Source organism: Thrips palmi, unplaced genomic scaffold, assembly GCF_012932325.1.
Source record: "Thrips palmi isolate BJ-2018 unplaced genomic scaffold, TpBJ-2018v1 HiC_scaffold_16, whole genome shotgun sequence".
In the NCBI taxonomy this organism is placed as follows: Eukaryota; Metazoa; Arthropoda; class Insecta; order Thysanoptera; family Thripidae; genus Thrips; species Thrips palmi.
Genome location: NW_023144625.1, coordinates 13,145,676 through 13,163,143, shown reverse-complemented (window position 1 = coordinate 13,163,143; position 17,468 = coordinate 13,145,676). Strand labels below are relative to the sequence as shown.

The following is a 17,468-nucleotide window of genomic DNA, read 5'->3' as shown; positions in this document are numbered from 1 at the left end:
CCATCACATCACGATATCACAAATCAAACCTTCATACCAATACGTCGAATCATTGAGTCTGGCCGTAGGGCAATTCCAGCAAATGACTGTGAGCAAGTCAAAAGACACCTGCTGCAGATGTTACAAAAATTGCTGGACAAACCAATAGTTCAAAATGTTCATATCGGCGCACTGCTTACTTCTCCTCACACCACTCGTTCTCCTTTCGCACCTGCTCCTCCTCGCTCGGCGTGAAGTCGTTCTTGATGTTGAAGGTCTTGCGAATCTCTTCGGGAGTCTTGCCCTTGATCATGTTGGCGACAGTCTTGCAGGTCACGTCCAACAGGCCCTTGATGTCAAGGTAGTTGGCGGCCAAAATGAGCTCGAACAGGGTACCTTGGTCCACCTTGAGGAAGTCGGCGTCCCAGCTCGAGATGTCGTCCGTACGCTTCTCCTTGTTCTCGTCATCTTCGGGTGGAGGAGGGTCATCCTTGTGGTAGGTAGCCCACTGGATAACTTTCTTGAGAATCACGGAGTTGACGTTGGGCAAGGGGACCAGCTCCTCTTCATCCTCGTTCACGCCAAGATCTTCCAACATGGTCTTGATGGTGACCGAACATTTTGCGACATCCACGTCCACCTCGCAGATCTCTCCATCGGAACTCTGAAGCTTGATCTTCTGCATCTTGAGACTTGTTGCGACAAACAACTGGTCTAGAAGAACTTGAAATTTGGAGGATGATTCTCCACGATGGGCCTAAAGATACTCTGAGGCGGGTACCACGCTAAACTGTAGGCTTCCAGATCAATACTCCGACTGACGGACACCGACCGATGGCATGGGACGCGGATCGGCAGCGAGACTTCCGCCCTGCCGACGGCTAGAGGGCACTGCTGTCGCGTAGCTTAGCCAACAGCTAGAACTAAAAATCAAACTCTCTCTTGGAATAAAAGGAGACACAAGTCCAGCGCGCACTATAAATTTACCAGAGAAACTTGAAAAAATCAATTTGTTTAGAAGGAAAATCGTTATGACTTAAAGGTATAGTTATTCTCATTACATTTGCAAGCATGATGTGTGGTACACCCGGAAAACAACTTTCATTTGTTCTACGCACGATCCATCACACAACTAAATACGACGAATAATAATTTCAAATTTCTATTGAGCGCAATGATACTTAAAAAATAAAAAGTATTATAATATTTGATGCTTGAAAAACTATACTTTTTGTCGCAAAACTAGGTACTTCGTGCAACAATACAACCCGCCAGTAATTTGAGCCGGCGTCATGGTCAAAGATGGCGTCCATGCGGGGGCTTTCGAAGTTTGCGAACGACCATTCTGGCGATCCATGAACAATAAGGATGAAATTCTGTAAAAATTGCGAAAAATAATTTTTGAAGAGTCACATGCCCATACGCCCCGTTCCAAATCTCCTGATTTTTAATGGCTTGCTGTTGTTGCCCGTCTCCATGGGGTATAGCTCAGTCGCCCTTCTGGACCAACAGGTCTAGTACAAACCCGCCACACACTTGGCTCTTGAGATGATTTGGAAAGTTGTTCACAGACGTCAACGGTTTCGCTTGCGTAGAAATAAAAGCACAAATATTATGTGCGAGGCGTTTCGCGTCATCGGCGTAAATGCGAGGACTTGTATACTTCATTCACGAGAAAGGGTGTGCTTGTGCTCAGTCCCTGGAGCACAGCCGTTGCCCTACCTTCCAAGAGAGCGTGAAAGGGGAGGGAAGCAGTTTAATGTTAACGATTTTCGTGTAAACTGGTAACACTCTTAGACACCCCTAGTTTCTAAATTTTTTCATATTCAGGCGCGTGCTTATTACGTTGGTAAGCCTTTTTTCTCAATATTGAGAGAATTGGTTGGTCTTCCCCCTTCCCCCCTAAAAAAAAAGCCCAAAATACATTTGTGAATTGGGTCAAAGTCAAATTTCAATGAACTTATTCTTGCTAGAGGGGTGAGAAATGGGAAAAGAGTGACTATTCTATAATAATTGTGTTCAGTTTCACATTGGACAAAAGAGCTTTTATTGAAGGCATACTGTAAACATGACTATTGCATCAACATAAAACCGTCTGAACATAAGTAAAAGCGTAGACAGACTCAAAAAATAATACTGTACAAGACGTAGATTAAAGATTGCTGATTCGTACCGCCTTGGAAGACTGAACTATTGGGTGAATTGAGCAATTCAGATTGCAGCCAGTACAAGAGGCTGCAACTGTTAAACCTGAATGAACAAAGCAGATCTACTTTACATACACTCACTTTTGTTAGGCTGTAGCAAGTGCCACTTAAAAAGAATAATAGAACCATTCCTGAGGAGAGAGATTCTTTTCTGCAACTAAATAAAAAATTAACATGGTAGTAATGACACACAAAATTATGGTGACCAGACTGCTTTAGGTAGACATGTTTGGTAAACAAAAAGATTTTAAAAAAAGAAAAAAAAAACACAACTGAAGAAATAACAGACATAATACATTAGCCATGGTAAATAGCAATGTTAAGCTTTACATTTTGTACAAAAGATATCAAAAATGACTTGTTACTACAAATGATATATAAATATATATATAGCGGTAGATATATGTTAGCAGTCAAGTCCGAAGTGCAGGCAAAACTAAGATTACCCACGTAATGTTAAGTGTGGCAGTTCCATTTTCGAAAATGTTCAATTACTATTGTTTCACTCAACATTTTTCCTATGTAATGTTGCACACAAAACATTACCTAGGTAATCTGAGGTTTGCCAGCACTTCAGACTAAACCGCTAAAATACATATATTGAGAATAAGCACTTTATATTACAGCGCTTGGCTTTGTTACAAGGTCAGAACATACACTCTCAACAAGCTGATGATGTACATACATTACAAAGGCAAGTAAGATGCACATAGTTTAGAAAATGCACCAAAGCACTCACACAAAATATACAAAGTAAAGATTAGGTCTGGCATTTAGAAAATCAGTTCAACCAGGATACAGCAATTAGCAGCACCAACTACCAAAGCACTCCATGCTATTTCTAAAATAAGTTACATAATGACTGACTGCAAGGGGTGATTAACATACCAAGTAACATTTGTCTAAATGAGGCAACAAGTAGTTTTTCTTTTCCTCCCAGAACTGTGAACAACCAGTTTGTATAAGGCTCATTACCTAATCAATCCATGCAATGGAGTTCTTAACACTCATCAATAAAGTATCATCCACCATAAATTGAACAAAAAAAGTGAATACAAGTTCCTACTGATACAGTTCTGACATGACAACAAAAGGGTTCTCATCTCAGGTGATCACAGTTGCGTTACATCACATACCTTTGAAGATTTCAATAACAGCACCATTCTGGCTGTAAAACTTAGTTTTTTTATTTTATTTTTCTCACAGCTGTTACTTTCCTTGCCTTCCAACTTGAAATTTAAGACAATGATTCAATTAGAATTAGATATACCACAGAAAATGAAGTTAAACAAAAATTACAACTGTTTGGAGATAACATAATAAGAAACAAAGGTAAAAAGTACATTTATTAAAAGAAATCCAAAATCAACAACTATGGTTAGGTGAGAAAAAAATGTTCTGTGAGCAACACATTTAAGGCAGAGCTGTTACCAAAAAAAAGAGGATACATGATTTGAGTAAATAAATGATAAGGACACACAATACAAACCATTGTACTTCTCATAAGAAGCAGAGACTTAATACATGGTTTCAACTGGGGGTAGATGAAATACAAAATACTGTCAAAGGGAAAGCATTCAAAATAAACATAACAATATAAATTAAGTATGAATGTAAGCTCATATCTAAGCCATAAAAATTAAGCAGAGCCAGTCATTTATCATGACAACAAAATATGAAAGCTTGCACTGTGTGCAGCAATTGCTTGAGGCTGGTTAACAGCTTGTTTCATAAATACTGCAATTTAACAATTTTGAAGAAATAACCACTTTTACAGTGTTTCAAGGTCTTACAAAATATTTTTAAAAGGCAAATGCCTTCACACAATACAAACTTAAGTCAAGATAAAGGCACAAAGAGATTTGAAGGCTAAAAAAAAAGTACCATCTCAACTATTCAACAGAGGTAGAAGGTACAATACTGCAGTACCTTTTCACAGTTAGAACGGTGGGTGAGATTCAAGAAAACCACTACAGAAACATTCTCATCTGTCTAGGAAGCACTGCTGAGAATTTTTGTTAATGCAGTTCCCATAAATGCAACTAGGTGGTAATACATTAATTCACATGAAACAAACATTTTTCAGAAATTAAAACACACTAAAATTAAAGAAAACTTGTTTTTCTGAAACACTTAACCAAATTCCAGTTGGCAAGACAGTGATAAAATTTATAAGCACTAAGAAAAACTTGTGCTGCAGATCTTTCATTTAGTCACCAGAGTACATTCTTGAATATAGCTTTTCTAATATCTTTAATTGGTTGGGCATTGCACCCTTACTTGTCATTGAATACAGAAGGGTATCCCACTCGAATTCAAGTTAAGATAGGATATATCAAACCACAGACACTGTGAAGGAACATAGAACTAGCATAAATGAGTAAGCACACTCCCTATTTAGAATGACAAAATTTGTTACCTACTGATCTCTTGGCATTGCTAAACCTAAATAAGCACATTCTTAAGTATCATACAGTTTTGTTCCCTCTGAATCTAACAAATATCTGACACTAGAGGACAGCATAGAGCCTAGCACTTTGAACTTTAACTGCCCTATGTTGTCTTAACTCCCACATGAACCTTACAAAGGGCACTAAAAAAGGCAGCAAGCTCAGTGTTATGGTCAGGTGCAAGATTACATAAGTTACGTAAGGATACTATGTTTAAAATAGCATATTATCATTCAACGATAGAAGTATTTCAAGTTGAAACATGTAATAACATCAACAATGGTTGTTAATAAAATATCACTTGAAAATGCAACAGCAGTCCAACAAAATTGGATTTTGTTCTAAAATGTTTAGATTGACCCTCTCAAAAATTAGTGTAAACCTACCTACCTAGCTACCTACCTACCTACATACCTACATCCACACACACGCGCATACACACACGCGCACACACACATAGACACAGTTATTCAAAATAAGAGGATTCTCAATTACAATGAAGTAGAACAACCATCATTGCAAATGTAGAATTTCTATGCCAGTATGCATCAAAAGAATCAAAGCAAATATTGTATTAGATCAAAATACCAAGGTGAGAAATAAAAATGGACCAGCATTGAATGACCTCCAGGGGACACTCACTTCTTACACAGTGCCCATTAGTATTGATAATCATTAATCAAACAAGTCAGAAAATGAAAAGCCTAATGCTTAGTTTCCAATAACATTTGAATAAGTTCCCAGGATCATTTAGGGCACTTTCTGGAACCAGGTAAAACCACTTAGAACATTTTTAGAACACACACATCTTCTGACAACAATGATTTCATGAATTTTAAGGATATGAGATGACGACATGAGGTAGTGTTGGAAAACACTCTGGCTTTCTCCTCTAACAACAATGAGTAACAATTGAGTAACAGGCTATCTGCATTGGCAGAACAGCAGCTAACTAAAAGTATAGCATAAGAATATACCATACTATAAAATTTCCTATGCAAAGAAAAGCCCCTCCAGCTCTTGCTCCTGCTACATCTACCACTCCAGAGACTAGGATCAACAGCGTCAAAAGCACGCAAATGTGCACACTCATGCGCCCTCTTCCTTAAAATCATATGTACACAATAACAAGTACGAACAGATGTGAGCCTTGAATAGGAACACAGCAACATGTGCAGATAACTCAGTGTTTTACACATGCAAAGGAAAATGAGATAAAATGTCTTAACAAAAATATATTACGAGTACATGAGGCGAACATTATACTTAATGATGCCAGAGGAGCAAGAAACTAAAATATAGCATTTTGGCTTGAAGCTATGGTATACCCAACTCACATAAAATTTACTCTGAGGAGAATTATTGTGCTAAAAGAAATTTGCTGTACACTATGGAGGAACAGGTACATGAGGAAAATTTTATCAAAATGATACTAAGGGTCCTAACATTTAAAAAAAAAATAATTAAAAATGCTCTATTGCCAGCAAATCTCAAAAATAAAAAAAAAGGAGAAAAGTGTCTGTATTATAGTGAATTTGATAATACTTAAATTTGAGCATGTAAACACAGGGACATGCACAGTCGAACAGTAAAAGTATGAGCATTTTTAAAAACCCATTGATAGTATAAGTAATTGTGACAAGATATTTTGCCAGAGGAAATCATGCAATGCTGAGCAGATTAGACTACACAATGATAAATGTGTAGCACATACAAGTTCATTTAAGATAAAAATTACCAGGCCACCTCCTGAAGCAATATTCCCAAAAGCATTGGGAGAAATAAACATCTGTCTTGAAAGTAACTTAAAAGAAGCTACACTTTGAATGGCTGTGTGGATATCATGAACATAACTTACATTCAAGATGAAATTCAATAAACTCAAACTTCATCAGGAGCCAAATCGTCTGGGCCTGAATTATTTGATGGAGCAGTAGCTGGGACTGGTGCAGGTGCGGATGGCAATGCGTCCGCAGTACCATCAGTAACTTGCTTAGCTTCCAAAGCTCGAATACGATTTTCATGTTTCACAATCATGGCTTTTAATTTACGAATCTCTTCCCGGAATTCTTTAATAATGTCATCCTGAAAAAACAGAGTCAATAGTGTTATTTTGGAAACAATGGGAGAAAAAGAAATTGACTTGCGAAACAAAAAATAGTTAAGTACCGATAATGCAGCAGGAGGGGGTGGGGCTGGCGCTGATGGGGTATCTGATTCATCAACTGATCTGTGGTTGATGGCAGGAGCAGTGCTTGAACTATTCTTTCCCAACTTATCAAGAACATTTCGCTTGCCACCAGGAGCCGCTACTTTCAGATCACTCTTCTTGGTGCTTGTGTATCCATCTCTGAGTGATATGAGCACTGGCTCTGCATTCTTGCCATCCATCCATTCCTCAGCACTAAGAGCAGATGTATCACCCGCTGTATCCGGGTACAAGTCCTCTTGAAACAGCTCAGACTAAAGAAGAAAACATAATGGAAACAAAGGACACACCCAAACATGTACAGAAAGTTGTCAATGACAAAAACTTACCTTTCTGGGAACTGTAAAGCTGATAACTTGACAGAAACCAGAATTGTTGATGCGGTAAAAGCGAGCAATTTCACATGAGGTTACATCACAACCCCTCTTTGGCATAATACCGATGCCTCTCTGGGCATCAGGTGTTGGGAAAGTGTTGATGTAATGCACGAATGGAGGCTCGGATGTTATTTCAAAATAGCGGATGACACTGTCTCCCTGCAAGAAAAAGACAAAATGCATCAGACTGTATAAAAAAAACTTAGGAAATTCATACGCATCACAATCACAGTGACTCACCTTGCCACACAAGTACACCAGATTGGTGTCAGGATCATACAGAGGGAACATGACGCCATTACTGGTGTCGAGCTCCACCATGATAATTGGCTCCTCCAAATGGCCGGGTGCTCGCAGCGAGTACTGTCTCTCACTGGCTTTGCTAAATCCTGTTGTAAATATCAGGCCACTTTTCAAGTAAAGGGCTCTGGAGGCTTTAGTTCCTTCATGGCATACAGCTTCCTGATAAATTAAAACAACAGAAAAAGTGAAAAAGTGGAAAACATATATCATAGAGCAAAACAGAAAACTGCCGTAGCTGTACCTCATCAACTTCCCCACTTTTAGGGTCAATAATACGCATTTTCTTATCTTTGCAGGTGGTAAGAAGTTGTGATCCATCCCAATTCCAGCATGCGCTATATACAATATCTGGATGACAATCAATGTGTACCAACATTTCTCCAGTTCCGACATTCCAAATAACAACTTGATTGTCAGAGCCTGGAAAAGAGAGATTGCAAATCAGGGTCACAAATACAAAGGCAAGAAACAAGAGACCTTTAAATAAACGAGTTATTTACCAGCAGTTAGTAAGACATTCTGTGCTGTGGGGTGCCACAAAACTAAACCAACTCTTCTTTGATGGTAGAGAAGATCAACAACTGGCTCTGTCAATGTCCTGTAAAAGTAGATAGCCACTTTTATACACCGTTGGCACCGAGTGGCAGGAAGCAAGAGCAATGGTAAGCAAAGGCAGCATGCCAAAGCTGCATTTTCCCTCCAAAAACGGGTGAAGGGAGGGGATGGGATGGCCATGACAACAGATTTTAAGAAACAAACCTGGAAATTCCACCATCAGGAATCTGCCACACTTTTACAACACAATCCTCAGATCCACTGGCTATAACATTGTCATTGTGTGGACACCAAGCAATGTCCAGTACGGGACCCTTGTGTCCTCCAACTAAAGGATAGTCAGCTGGTATCCTTCCAACCTGCAGAAAAAAATCAGAGGCATTAGCATGCTTTAGCAAAAAATAACCCCTAAGTTGGAAGAGCAAAGACATGCACTGTGAACAGTAGGTAACAAAATAGCAGTAACAGTAGATTTTGCTGTTATTGTCATAAACACAGCTACAAATAAACAATTCAAGCTACATAACATATTTAATAGAGCATTTACATATGGGGTCATATTTTTAAAATGACGAATCTATCAACCAATAAAAGTAGCGTTGAAACCTAGATAAGTCATTCCTGTCCGCGAACAAAAAATAGAACTATACCTAACTATTCTATACATGCTTGTAGTCCTATAAAAAGTCTTTAACTCATTGGTGATGTCTTTTAGATAGACTTTAATGGTAACTCACTTTGAAAAATAACGCAAAAAATAAAAGTAATTTTTAAAAAATGGGTAGACTGACAGTTATAACTTACAGAACATGGAATGAAAAGGAAGAAAGAAGGAACAGTGGAGGAGCAGACAGGAGTGAGCGAATTTCAGTTGGTAAAAAGACTGCATAGAAAATATAGTAAAAAGTATGCCAGAGGGAGGCAGGCTAGGCGGGGCAGATCAGGACAGGGAGAGATATACATGGCTGGCACTTCCATCCACTACTCCACTCTTGTGCCAAAATCTATTTATATCACAGAAATCTCAGAATAGCTCAGACACACATACTCTGCTGGTGTTCAGAGAACGATTCAAATTGAATGACCCACAAAAGAAACAAGCAAATGGAAGAAAACAAAGCCTAAACAAATAAACAAAATTCATAAGAACATGCTTAATTTGTAAATAAGATACTGACCATGCACACTAGAAAACAGGCAACTGATAAAAATTTATCTCTCTTCAGCAATCAAATAATTCTCCTAGGGAGATTAAAATAAGACAAAAAAAAATGTCTATATAGTGAAAATAAATACGCAGAATGTTCCCATTTCAAAGACAACATATTAATACCTCAGACAAACGAAAGAAAGAAAAGAGAGGTCTATTGCTAATTTCAGTTGGGACATCTTCCATGATGCATTGCAAATTTAGATACATCTTTTCTACTAAACTAAAACTGATGCAAAATAAGGGTATTGCAATGCGAATGAACATCACTTACTCTTAGACAATTGTCGACAACTTGGTCCCTCACAGGCCATAATAATGATATTACTGTCACATTCAGGTGATTGGGCAAGCTGTGATGCAGATAGAAAGTTTCCAAATTTTGAAATCAATCATAAAGGAACGAGACTTATGTGTCATTTACACACCAACAATCATCGCCAGACAAACACGATAAGACATTCAGACCCATGTCAGTCTTCCAAAATCCAAAAGCACCAATAAGTTTTTGTGGCTAATCATTAAATAATCATAAGATTCTCTCTGAAAATGCCATTCTCTGACAGGCACAAAAATGTTGCCAGACGTCCAATTTGGAACTAAGCACACTAATCAACTGTGAATTCAAATACAAAAGAACAGGAATATTGCCAAAAAGAAAGGCAATGCATAGACCAGAGAGACTTAAGTTCACATTTCAACAAACTTGGATGCCTCCAACATCAATGTCAAAAATGACCAGTATCACAAACTAGGGCGAGCAGGTTTCAGGTCAACCAGCCATCAGCAAGTACGATCTATTAGGCACATCTCAAATCTCAATGATCTCAATTACTTTCATAGTATTGGAAATCGTATCCGCACACTTTGTATTAGCTCTTTGATGTTGCAACAATTCTTAGGGTTATATCAGTTTTGTTAGGAACTGTGAACTCACCTTGTTGTGAGGTAGGACAATAAATGCGCCTCCTCCAGCAGACTCAACGATAATGGCCAGAAATTTGGGATTCACCGCACAGAAGGTTGAATCCCATGATGACTTCGATACTCTGATGTTATCATAGCAGTGCTCTCTTTTGAGAGCTGTTCCATACACATGACGAAATTTACTGCTTCGTACTACACGAAAAGACATCTGAAAAAAGGGAGGACGGTATTGATAAAAACTGCAGAGAAAAGTTTCCAGAGGATATTCTAACCTAAATCACACGCCCAATGTAGCCCCAAGTCCTTATTTCACGATTTTTAACCAAAACCACAGAAATAGAACTTCTGGCATTAAAAAGACGCACCTCGGGGCAGTATGTAAGCTAAAGAGCGGCCGCCCTACTCATCTATCCTTTAAAACAGTGAGAAGCAGAACTGTGTCGATAAATATTGAGAAATCAGGGTTAGGCGGCTAAACCACCCGAGGTGCAGTAGAGGGTTTCTGAACGGAAATAGATTCACAATGCCATATTAGGTAATGCTTCGCGTGACAACATAAGGAATCCGTCAGAGAGAAATCTATCACAACGAGACCATAACTAACGAAATAGAAAATCAACAACCTTCTCTTCTGCTCAGCAAAATATCCAGAAAATAAAACTAGACATATATTGTTTAGAGTATCAGTGGGTTCGTTCGTGTAGGGGGCGCGAAGAGCTTCAAAACTGGGATGCTGTGATTTGGAACATGAGTCAGAGCGGTCAGAGCGGTCACTTTTCAAACGCACGGGGTAGCGCCCCGCCCCTCCCGCCGCGCTGTGTGCCTGCCTGCTGTGTCTGTGTGCGTGGGGTATCGCCAAGAAGAAACGCGGCGGCGTCAAGGAGGTTCGGCCGCGGCACGCAAGATAGCGCCTGTGCAGGGGAATGACTAGGGATGCGGACGATGCGGACTGCGGACGGGCAGGCGGCAGGCGGCCTGCGGTCGCATCGCAATCGTCTCATCCTCACTTCGCGACAGGATGTGCACGCCGTCCTGTCGTCCCGTCTTTATTCGCCTTTCCGCCTTTCCCTCATTTATTTACTTCGCAATCTAAAGACAACCCTGGCAAAGCGTCAAATTTGGCCCGCATGGGCGCTCGCCGCGCGTGTGTTGTTGATGCAGACCTATTGTGTCACAGCCAGGGCACAGCCGGGGCACAGCCAGGGCACAGCGCGGCTTCATTCACAGTGTCGGGGCGTTCCGTCCCTTGCTTTCGGGATCTCCGCACATTATAGTGTACCGGCGAAACTCCCGCCCGCCATCCCGTTGTGTGTTTGTGCGAGTGTCGCTGAGAGTCCCCCTTCTCCCCCCCCCCTCCCCTCTTTCCAGGGGTCCTCCCGAATGTGCTACACCCAAGCAGCGAAGCAGCACGACAAGGTGCCATTTGGGGAAAATCGGGTTCGTGACTCAAAGGCCGAGAAAATGCCGTTGCTCGATGACTCACTGGGGAGCAGACTCTGCCGGCTCGCTCGCACAGCTCGCACGAGCCGCGGGAAAATCCGAAACCCCGTTGCAATCAATGGGATCCGCATCCAGTGTAGTCGGGGAAAGGGGGCACCACACTGTAAGGAACTGTAACTGTGCGAAACGAAAAGTAGCCCAAGTGGCAACAAGGTTCTTGCTGGCCGTTTCTTCAAAGTACCCTGTCGCACTGTGTAAGTACAGATTCGATTTTGAAATACCGCTGTAAAGGAGGCAAAAGCATGGCTCGATCCAACAAGAACATGATTTGACCGAGCAATCCAAACAATTTGAGTAGGCGAAATACCAGATTGACAAGCTTCCAAACGCAACGTCAATGGCTCACCCAAACGTCAAAGATCGATCTTCTCTCACTTCGCCGCGTATGTAAAGTCAGGACCGTCCGTAGTCTGCCACTCCTTATTCCTCCCCAAAATGAGAACAAGTCGAGACTTGTGAATTGTGGACGGTCCCGCTTGCCAGAGCGCCTACGCTCGCCCGCCGCTGTCGCTTCACTTGACGGCCGCGCGGAACCCAGGAACACCCGGGAAGCCGTGAACCGCCTGCGAAGGACTGGATAGGCAACCCCCCGGCACCGGCGTCGCGCGGGCCGGCCCACTGCAAATCATCATCATCATCAAGGGCTGGACCACATATGATCGTATGCCATTTCGGGCCCGACACATGCCCGCCTGCACTGCAAAACGGGACAAGGTCGTCCTTACTAAGGTGGTACTTTACCTCGGCGGAGGGAACCTCAGCGGCTGCACGCTCCGGCTCGCAGTACCAGTCCTTGGGGTTGGGGGCCTATGTTCCCCCGAAAGGGGTCGCGTAGACCTCCGCCCCGGAACAGCCTCTTTGAGCACTACCGAGTCCGGTACCCCCCTGCTTCGTCCCATAGTTCTTGGGAACAGAGAAGGTTTCTTCTTTGTCTTCTGTCGTGGTGCGTTGGCGATATGTTTTTAAGTTTTGTTCTTCGCCCTTCTCCTTTCTTCATGCGACCTTGCTGCCGCCGGTACGGCGCCGACAGGCTAGCCAGCCGTAGGTACACCGACCGATTGCACCCCAACGCCGAGCACGCCGAGCTGCCAGCTACACTCCTGGTTGTATACCTGCAATATTCGCGAAAAATAACCGTCGCTTTGACACTCCCTGCCGCCTCCCCCGCAGCAGAACTCGGCCGGGTCGTTGCCCGAGCAGCAACCTACGCCACGTGCTGGCCAGACCAGCAGGCCCAGGCTTGCCGAAACCTCGGCGGCATTCGCGTCTGAAAGGAGCAGCGGACAAACAATGCGGCTGGGGAACACCTGTATACTGTAAAGTTGTCATATCCTCCGGCAGCCAGGCCCAGGTCGGCCCGGCTCCGGCTCCGCGCCGTCGGCTGCACTTCGTGGGATTGGGCAGGCCACCGGCCCGCCCCGCCGGCCCCCTCCCCTCCCCTCCCCTTCCCGGTAGTTGGCATGGTGGGCGCGAAACTGCGGACACACTGCTAGCGACCGCTGTTGGGGACCGTCCGTAAGCGCCCCCGCCGCTGCTTCGTCTGGACACAAATCGCGGATTTTGGTCTTCGGTCGCAAGGAGTCGGGCTGGGCTGTTGTCCGTATGGTGGCGGTCGCGCTGTTGGTCTCGCGGTGACTGCAAGGCCCGCCCCTGGGTCGCGCTGGAGCCTCTTCCGACCGCGTCTCGCGGAGAACTCTAGAAGGGAAAGCGGATATGGACAGAACCGAGATAGGGTTATGTTGTTGGGGCGCGCGGATACAGCAACCGTGTAGCACTGCCGGAGGTGCACCGCCTGTGTTGCCGAAACGCGGCGCCGGGAATCCCTCGATGACGTCGACACGGCGCAGGGATTCGGGCCCGCGCCCCGCCCTCTCTCCGCACGCCACTGTCCGCCGCAGCTCGCCCTTGACCGACACAACATAATCAGCCCTTCTGCCTGAGCTCCAGCGACAGCTGACTCCTGTCGGTCCGACCACTTCGTCGACACACTCTGCCCTGGGACTATCGCGTGCCGGTGCTGAAACTGAAGTGTCCCATTGCTTTCAAGACCGGAACCTGGTAGGCCCGGCACTGCCGCGCGCCTGGAGCAGTCAGTGCCTGCCGCAGCACACAGCGACGACCACACAAACGCACTACCGTCGCCGCGAGGATAAGCGAGCAAGCTGGAACCTCGAACTTCAAACCGGAAACTTGGAGGACGATGGAGGCGCCACTCGCCAGCACGCCGCACCTGAAAACACTCTGGGGGGCCTTCCCCCGGGTGACCGACGGTCACCCCAGACCTTGCGCTGGAGGGGGCGGGGAGGCCCCTCCCCCCCTTCACTCCCTCTCGCTGGGGCCCGCGCGCTGCGTTGGATGCACTGGCTGGGCTGGTTGGTGTCCCTCTCTCCTCGCGTTGCGTCGTCCTCGGCGTTGGGGCGGGCGATGCGGCGCGGCGACGGCGTCTCTCGATGCTGAGTTTGTGGTATCCTCAGGATGTGGGCGGTAGCACGGCACTAGTTCTAACCCTACCGATAGATAGACTCGCGGCACCCTACAACACTGGCTAGCCCGGCGGGCGGCTGCCTGGCTCGGCTCGGCTCGGTCCTCGCCTCGCACCAACGCGCTGCGCACCGAGCGCAGTTTGCCTGAAACGACGGCCGTCCCAGCCAAGGGAGGCCGATTTCGCGTCCCTTTGCCAGGTACGCTACGCGCCGCGTGCAGTTTTGCCTGCTTCGACGGTCGTCCCAGCGGAGGAAGACCGATTTCGCGTCCCTTTGCCAGGTAGCCGGAGGACGGTGCGCTCGCGACCGCTGCCTCCAGGCAACTCCGGCCCACTGCAAAGGCGTTTCAGAGCTCCAGCCAGTGTGGGTGTACCTGGAGCCTGGAGCCTGGAAGGCACTACAGCGTCCCTCCAGGATCCTGCATAGTCTTGCTTCCCTACGTTGTTTTGGGGTCACTGGCGAGAGGTCCTGGCAGACCCAGAAGGGACGGGGAGGGAGGCGGGGTGCCTTTCGGTTCTCGCGCCGCTGGAGGGTGTTTCGTGTTTAAATTCGAACAGCAGGTGAGGCAAAGCCAAAGCCGCGGAGTCGCGGTCATCGGCTTGTTGATCTTTGGATCTCTAGGGGGTCAGTGGCCACTGTGTGGAGGCGGCGGTGCCCGGACGGGACGCCCGGGGGCAACCACCGGCAACAGCACGCCCAGGCCAGGTCGGTGGATCCAGGGTGGATACCCAGGGCCGACCACCACTGCATCTAAACGGGATAAACGTTCGCGCAATTCAATGTGTGAGTCGATGTGAGAAGGGGGGGGGGATCGCGTTGTTACTGACACCTACCTACCCACAGCCATATAACAACCACACGGCACTTTGGGCGATGCCGCCACGCCCGTCTGCCCCGTCTGCGGACACGGGTGGGTGCGGTCATGGCGGGGTCGGCAACCCGTTGGGGGACGCGCCGTTCGACCCTGACTGTGGAGACGGACCGTTTGGGTGGTTGGAAGTTTTTCCGCTGAAAACGAACGCGCTGACTCGGAACAGTGCTTCGGTCGCGCAGACCGACCAACCACTGTTCGGAATCAGCTTGCAGTGTGGTGTGTCGCGGACCTGTCCTCCTCCGCGGCCTTGGCTGCCTTGGCTGTGCGGCTAGCGGAGCGCCTCGACGGGGTGGGTAGACCAGACCGATAACGACAGCCAGACAGCCAGGCGGCCACCTCCTCATCGGCTCCGGTTTTTATTGCACCTCTTTTCCTCATTTTCCGCCTTCAGTGTGTGTGTTGTTGCGGGATGGGGCGGGGTGGGGCGGGGCGAGGCGGGGCGGGCAGGCTCGGACTGGCCCCCAAAAGGCCCCAGCGGATAAGACCGCAAAAGGCACCCGATCATCATTATGTTTTTACCCTTCATGACCAACTTTGTGAGGCAACCACTCCCAAACTAGTTGCGGTCAATAACCTTCCCGATACAGGGCATGAAAGAGTAGGGTCTTAAGAATACAAGGGCGTCGTGGGAAGCCTTTTACGGCTACTAGATTGGACACAGTGGCCGCCCAAAGTCAGCAAAATCAGCAAATTTCCGAGATTCGACCACTTTTTGACCAACTTAGTCGGAAAGTCGTTGCGGTCAAAGCCAAAATCGTTGTGGTCAACGTCTTCCCGATACAGGGCATGAAAGAGTAGGGTCTTAAGAATACTAGGACGTCGAGGGAGGCCTTTTACGGCGACTAGATTGGACACAGTGGCCATCCAAAGTCAGCAAAATCAGCAAATTTCCGAGATTCGACCACTTTTTGACCAACTTAGTCGGAAAATCGTTGCGGTCAAAGCCAAAATCGTTGTGGTCAACGTCTTCCCGATGCAGGGCATGAAAGAGTAGGGTCTTAAGAATACTAGGACGTCGAGGGAGGCCTTTTACGGCGACTAGATTGGACACAGTGGCCATCCAAAGTCAGCAAAATCAGCAAATTTCCGAGATTCGACCACTTTTTGACCAACTTAGTCGGAAAATCGTTGCGGTCAAAGCCAAAATCGTTGTGGTCAACGTCTTCCCGATGCAGGGCATGAAAGAGTAGGGTCTTAAGAATACTAGGGCGTCGAGGGAGGCCGTTGACCGCAATTAGATCGGACGCAGTGGCCGCCCAAAATCAGCGAAAACGGCTACTTTCGTCCTATATATACTAGGACTCTTTGACCAACTTTGTGACGTTACTGGTCCGAAACCCGAAAGGCCCCGGCAGATTTTTCTGCCTGTCTGCCCTGGCCAGTCCGAGCCTGGGGGCGGGGCGGGGCGGGGCGGGGCCGTCACGTCTTGTCCGTAATGTCGTAAAGTGGGGCCGACGCGCCGCGGTCCGCCGCGGTCCGTCAAGGTGTCCCGAGTCCTCCTCCTCCTCCTTTCCCGACTAAGTTCGCGCACCGCGGAATGAAAGGTCTGCCGGTCGGGTCGCTCGCCGATCGTCATTTCAAGGGTTTGTTTTCCCTTTTCCCGCGTGGCCGCGGACGGAGGGTTGGAGGGTCGGACTGTTCGGACTCGACAGCTCGACGCCCCCTTCGCTGCCCCCCCCTCCCCAGGCCGGCCGCTACACCCGCGAGGAGAGCGCGCCGAGGCGGCCGAGGCTTGCGACCGCGACCCACAACCACGCCCAAAATAGGCAGGCCGTCCTGTGACGTGTGCGCCAGTGTGCCGCGCCGCGCCGTGTCGTCGCAGCACAGCAGTGCCAGCAGCAGGCCTCGTCGCGCTGTCCCTCTCGCCCTCGTGGGACGCCCCGTCCGGCACCGTCGAGGTGCGAGTGAGACAAAGCGACGAAACGCCTCTCAGCCCGCACCGGGGTCCACGTGTGTTCGAGCAGACTCGCAGACTCGACGGAGTGGAGCGGCGCGTCGGCACTCGACGAAGCGGCCGCGGCGGAGGGTGGACACCGACCAGCACCGACCAGCACCCAGCGGACTGATCTCGCTTCTCTGTCCCTCTCGCACTCATGGGGCGTCCCATTTCGGTGCGAGAGGTAGAGCGTCATAAACGACTGTCGGAATCAGTCTGCAGGCGAGTCGCGATGCCCACCCCCGGGACTAGGCGGGCGGGCCAAGGGGCGGGCCCTCCGCGGCCCCGCGGTCTCCGGATGGCCGGCGACCCGGAGGTCGAAATGGGGCCACCGCCCACGTCCTCGTCGTCCTCGTTGCGCGGCTGCGCGCCGCTCTTCTGCAACAACTACTCCACTTCCGTGGCGTGACCCCATTTCTCCTTTCTCCTCCGAACGTAATGCGTGATGCATTACGTGG

The 17,468-nt window shown here is 47.0% G+C and overlaps 2 protein-coding genes across 3 annotated transcripts; both read right to left on the bottom strand.

Moving 5' to 3' along the window:
• Positions 1-103: 103 nt before the first annotated feature.
• LOC117643167 (S-phase kinase-associated protein 1) lies at positions 104-832 on the bottom strand. Its single transcript, XM_034381885.1, has one exon. The coding sequence runs from the start codon at positions 662-664 to the stop codon at positions 176-178; it is 489 nt and encodes a 162-aa protein (XP_034237776.1). The 5' UTR covers positions 665-832; the 3' UTR covers positions 104-175.
• A 1,170-nt stretch (positions 833-2,002) lies between these two features.
• LOC117643163 (coronin-1C-A) lies at positions 2,003-10,945 on the bottom strand. 2 transcript variants are annotated; one of them, XM_034381881.1, is made up of 9 exons: positions 10,841-10,945; positions 10,228-10,425; positions 8,285-8,439; positions 8,026-8,123; positions 7,767-7,945; positions 7,463-7,684; positions 7,175-7,381; positions 6,806-7,099; positions 2,003-6,721 (listed from the first exon to the last, which is right to left on the bottom strand). In XM_034381881.1, exons 2-9 carry the CDS (start codon positions 10,423-10,425, stop codon positions 6,518-6,520), a joined length of 1,557 nt encoding a protein of 518 aa, XP_034237772.1. In that variant the 5' UTR covers positions 10,841-10,945; the 3' UTR covers positions 2,003-6,517. The 2 variants fall into 2 exon arrangements, with proteins under 2 accessions (XP_034237772.1, XP_034237773.1); XM_034381882.1 differs by lacking the exon at positions 10,841-10,945 and adding an exon at positions 10,583-10,803.
• Between the last annotated feature and the right edge of the window lie 6,523 nt (positions 10,946-17,468).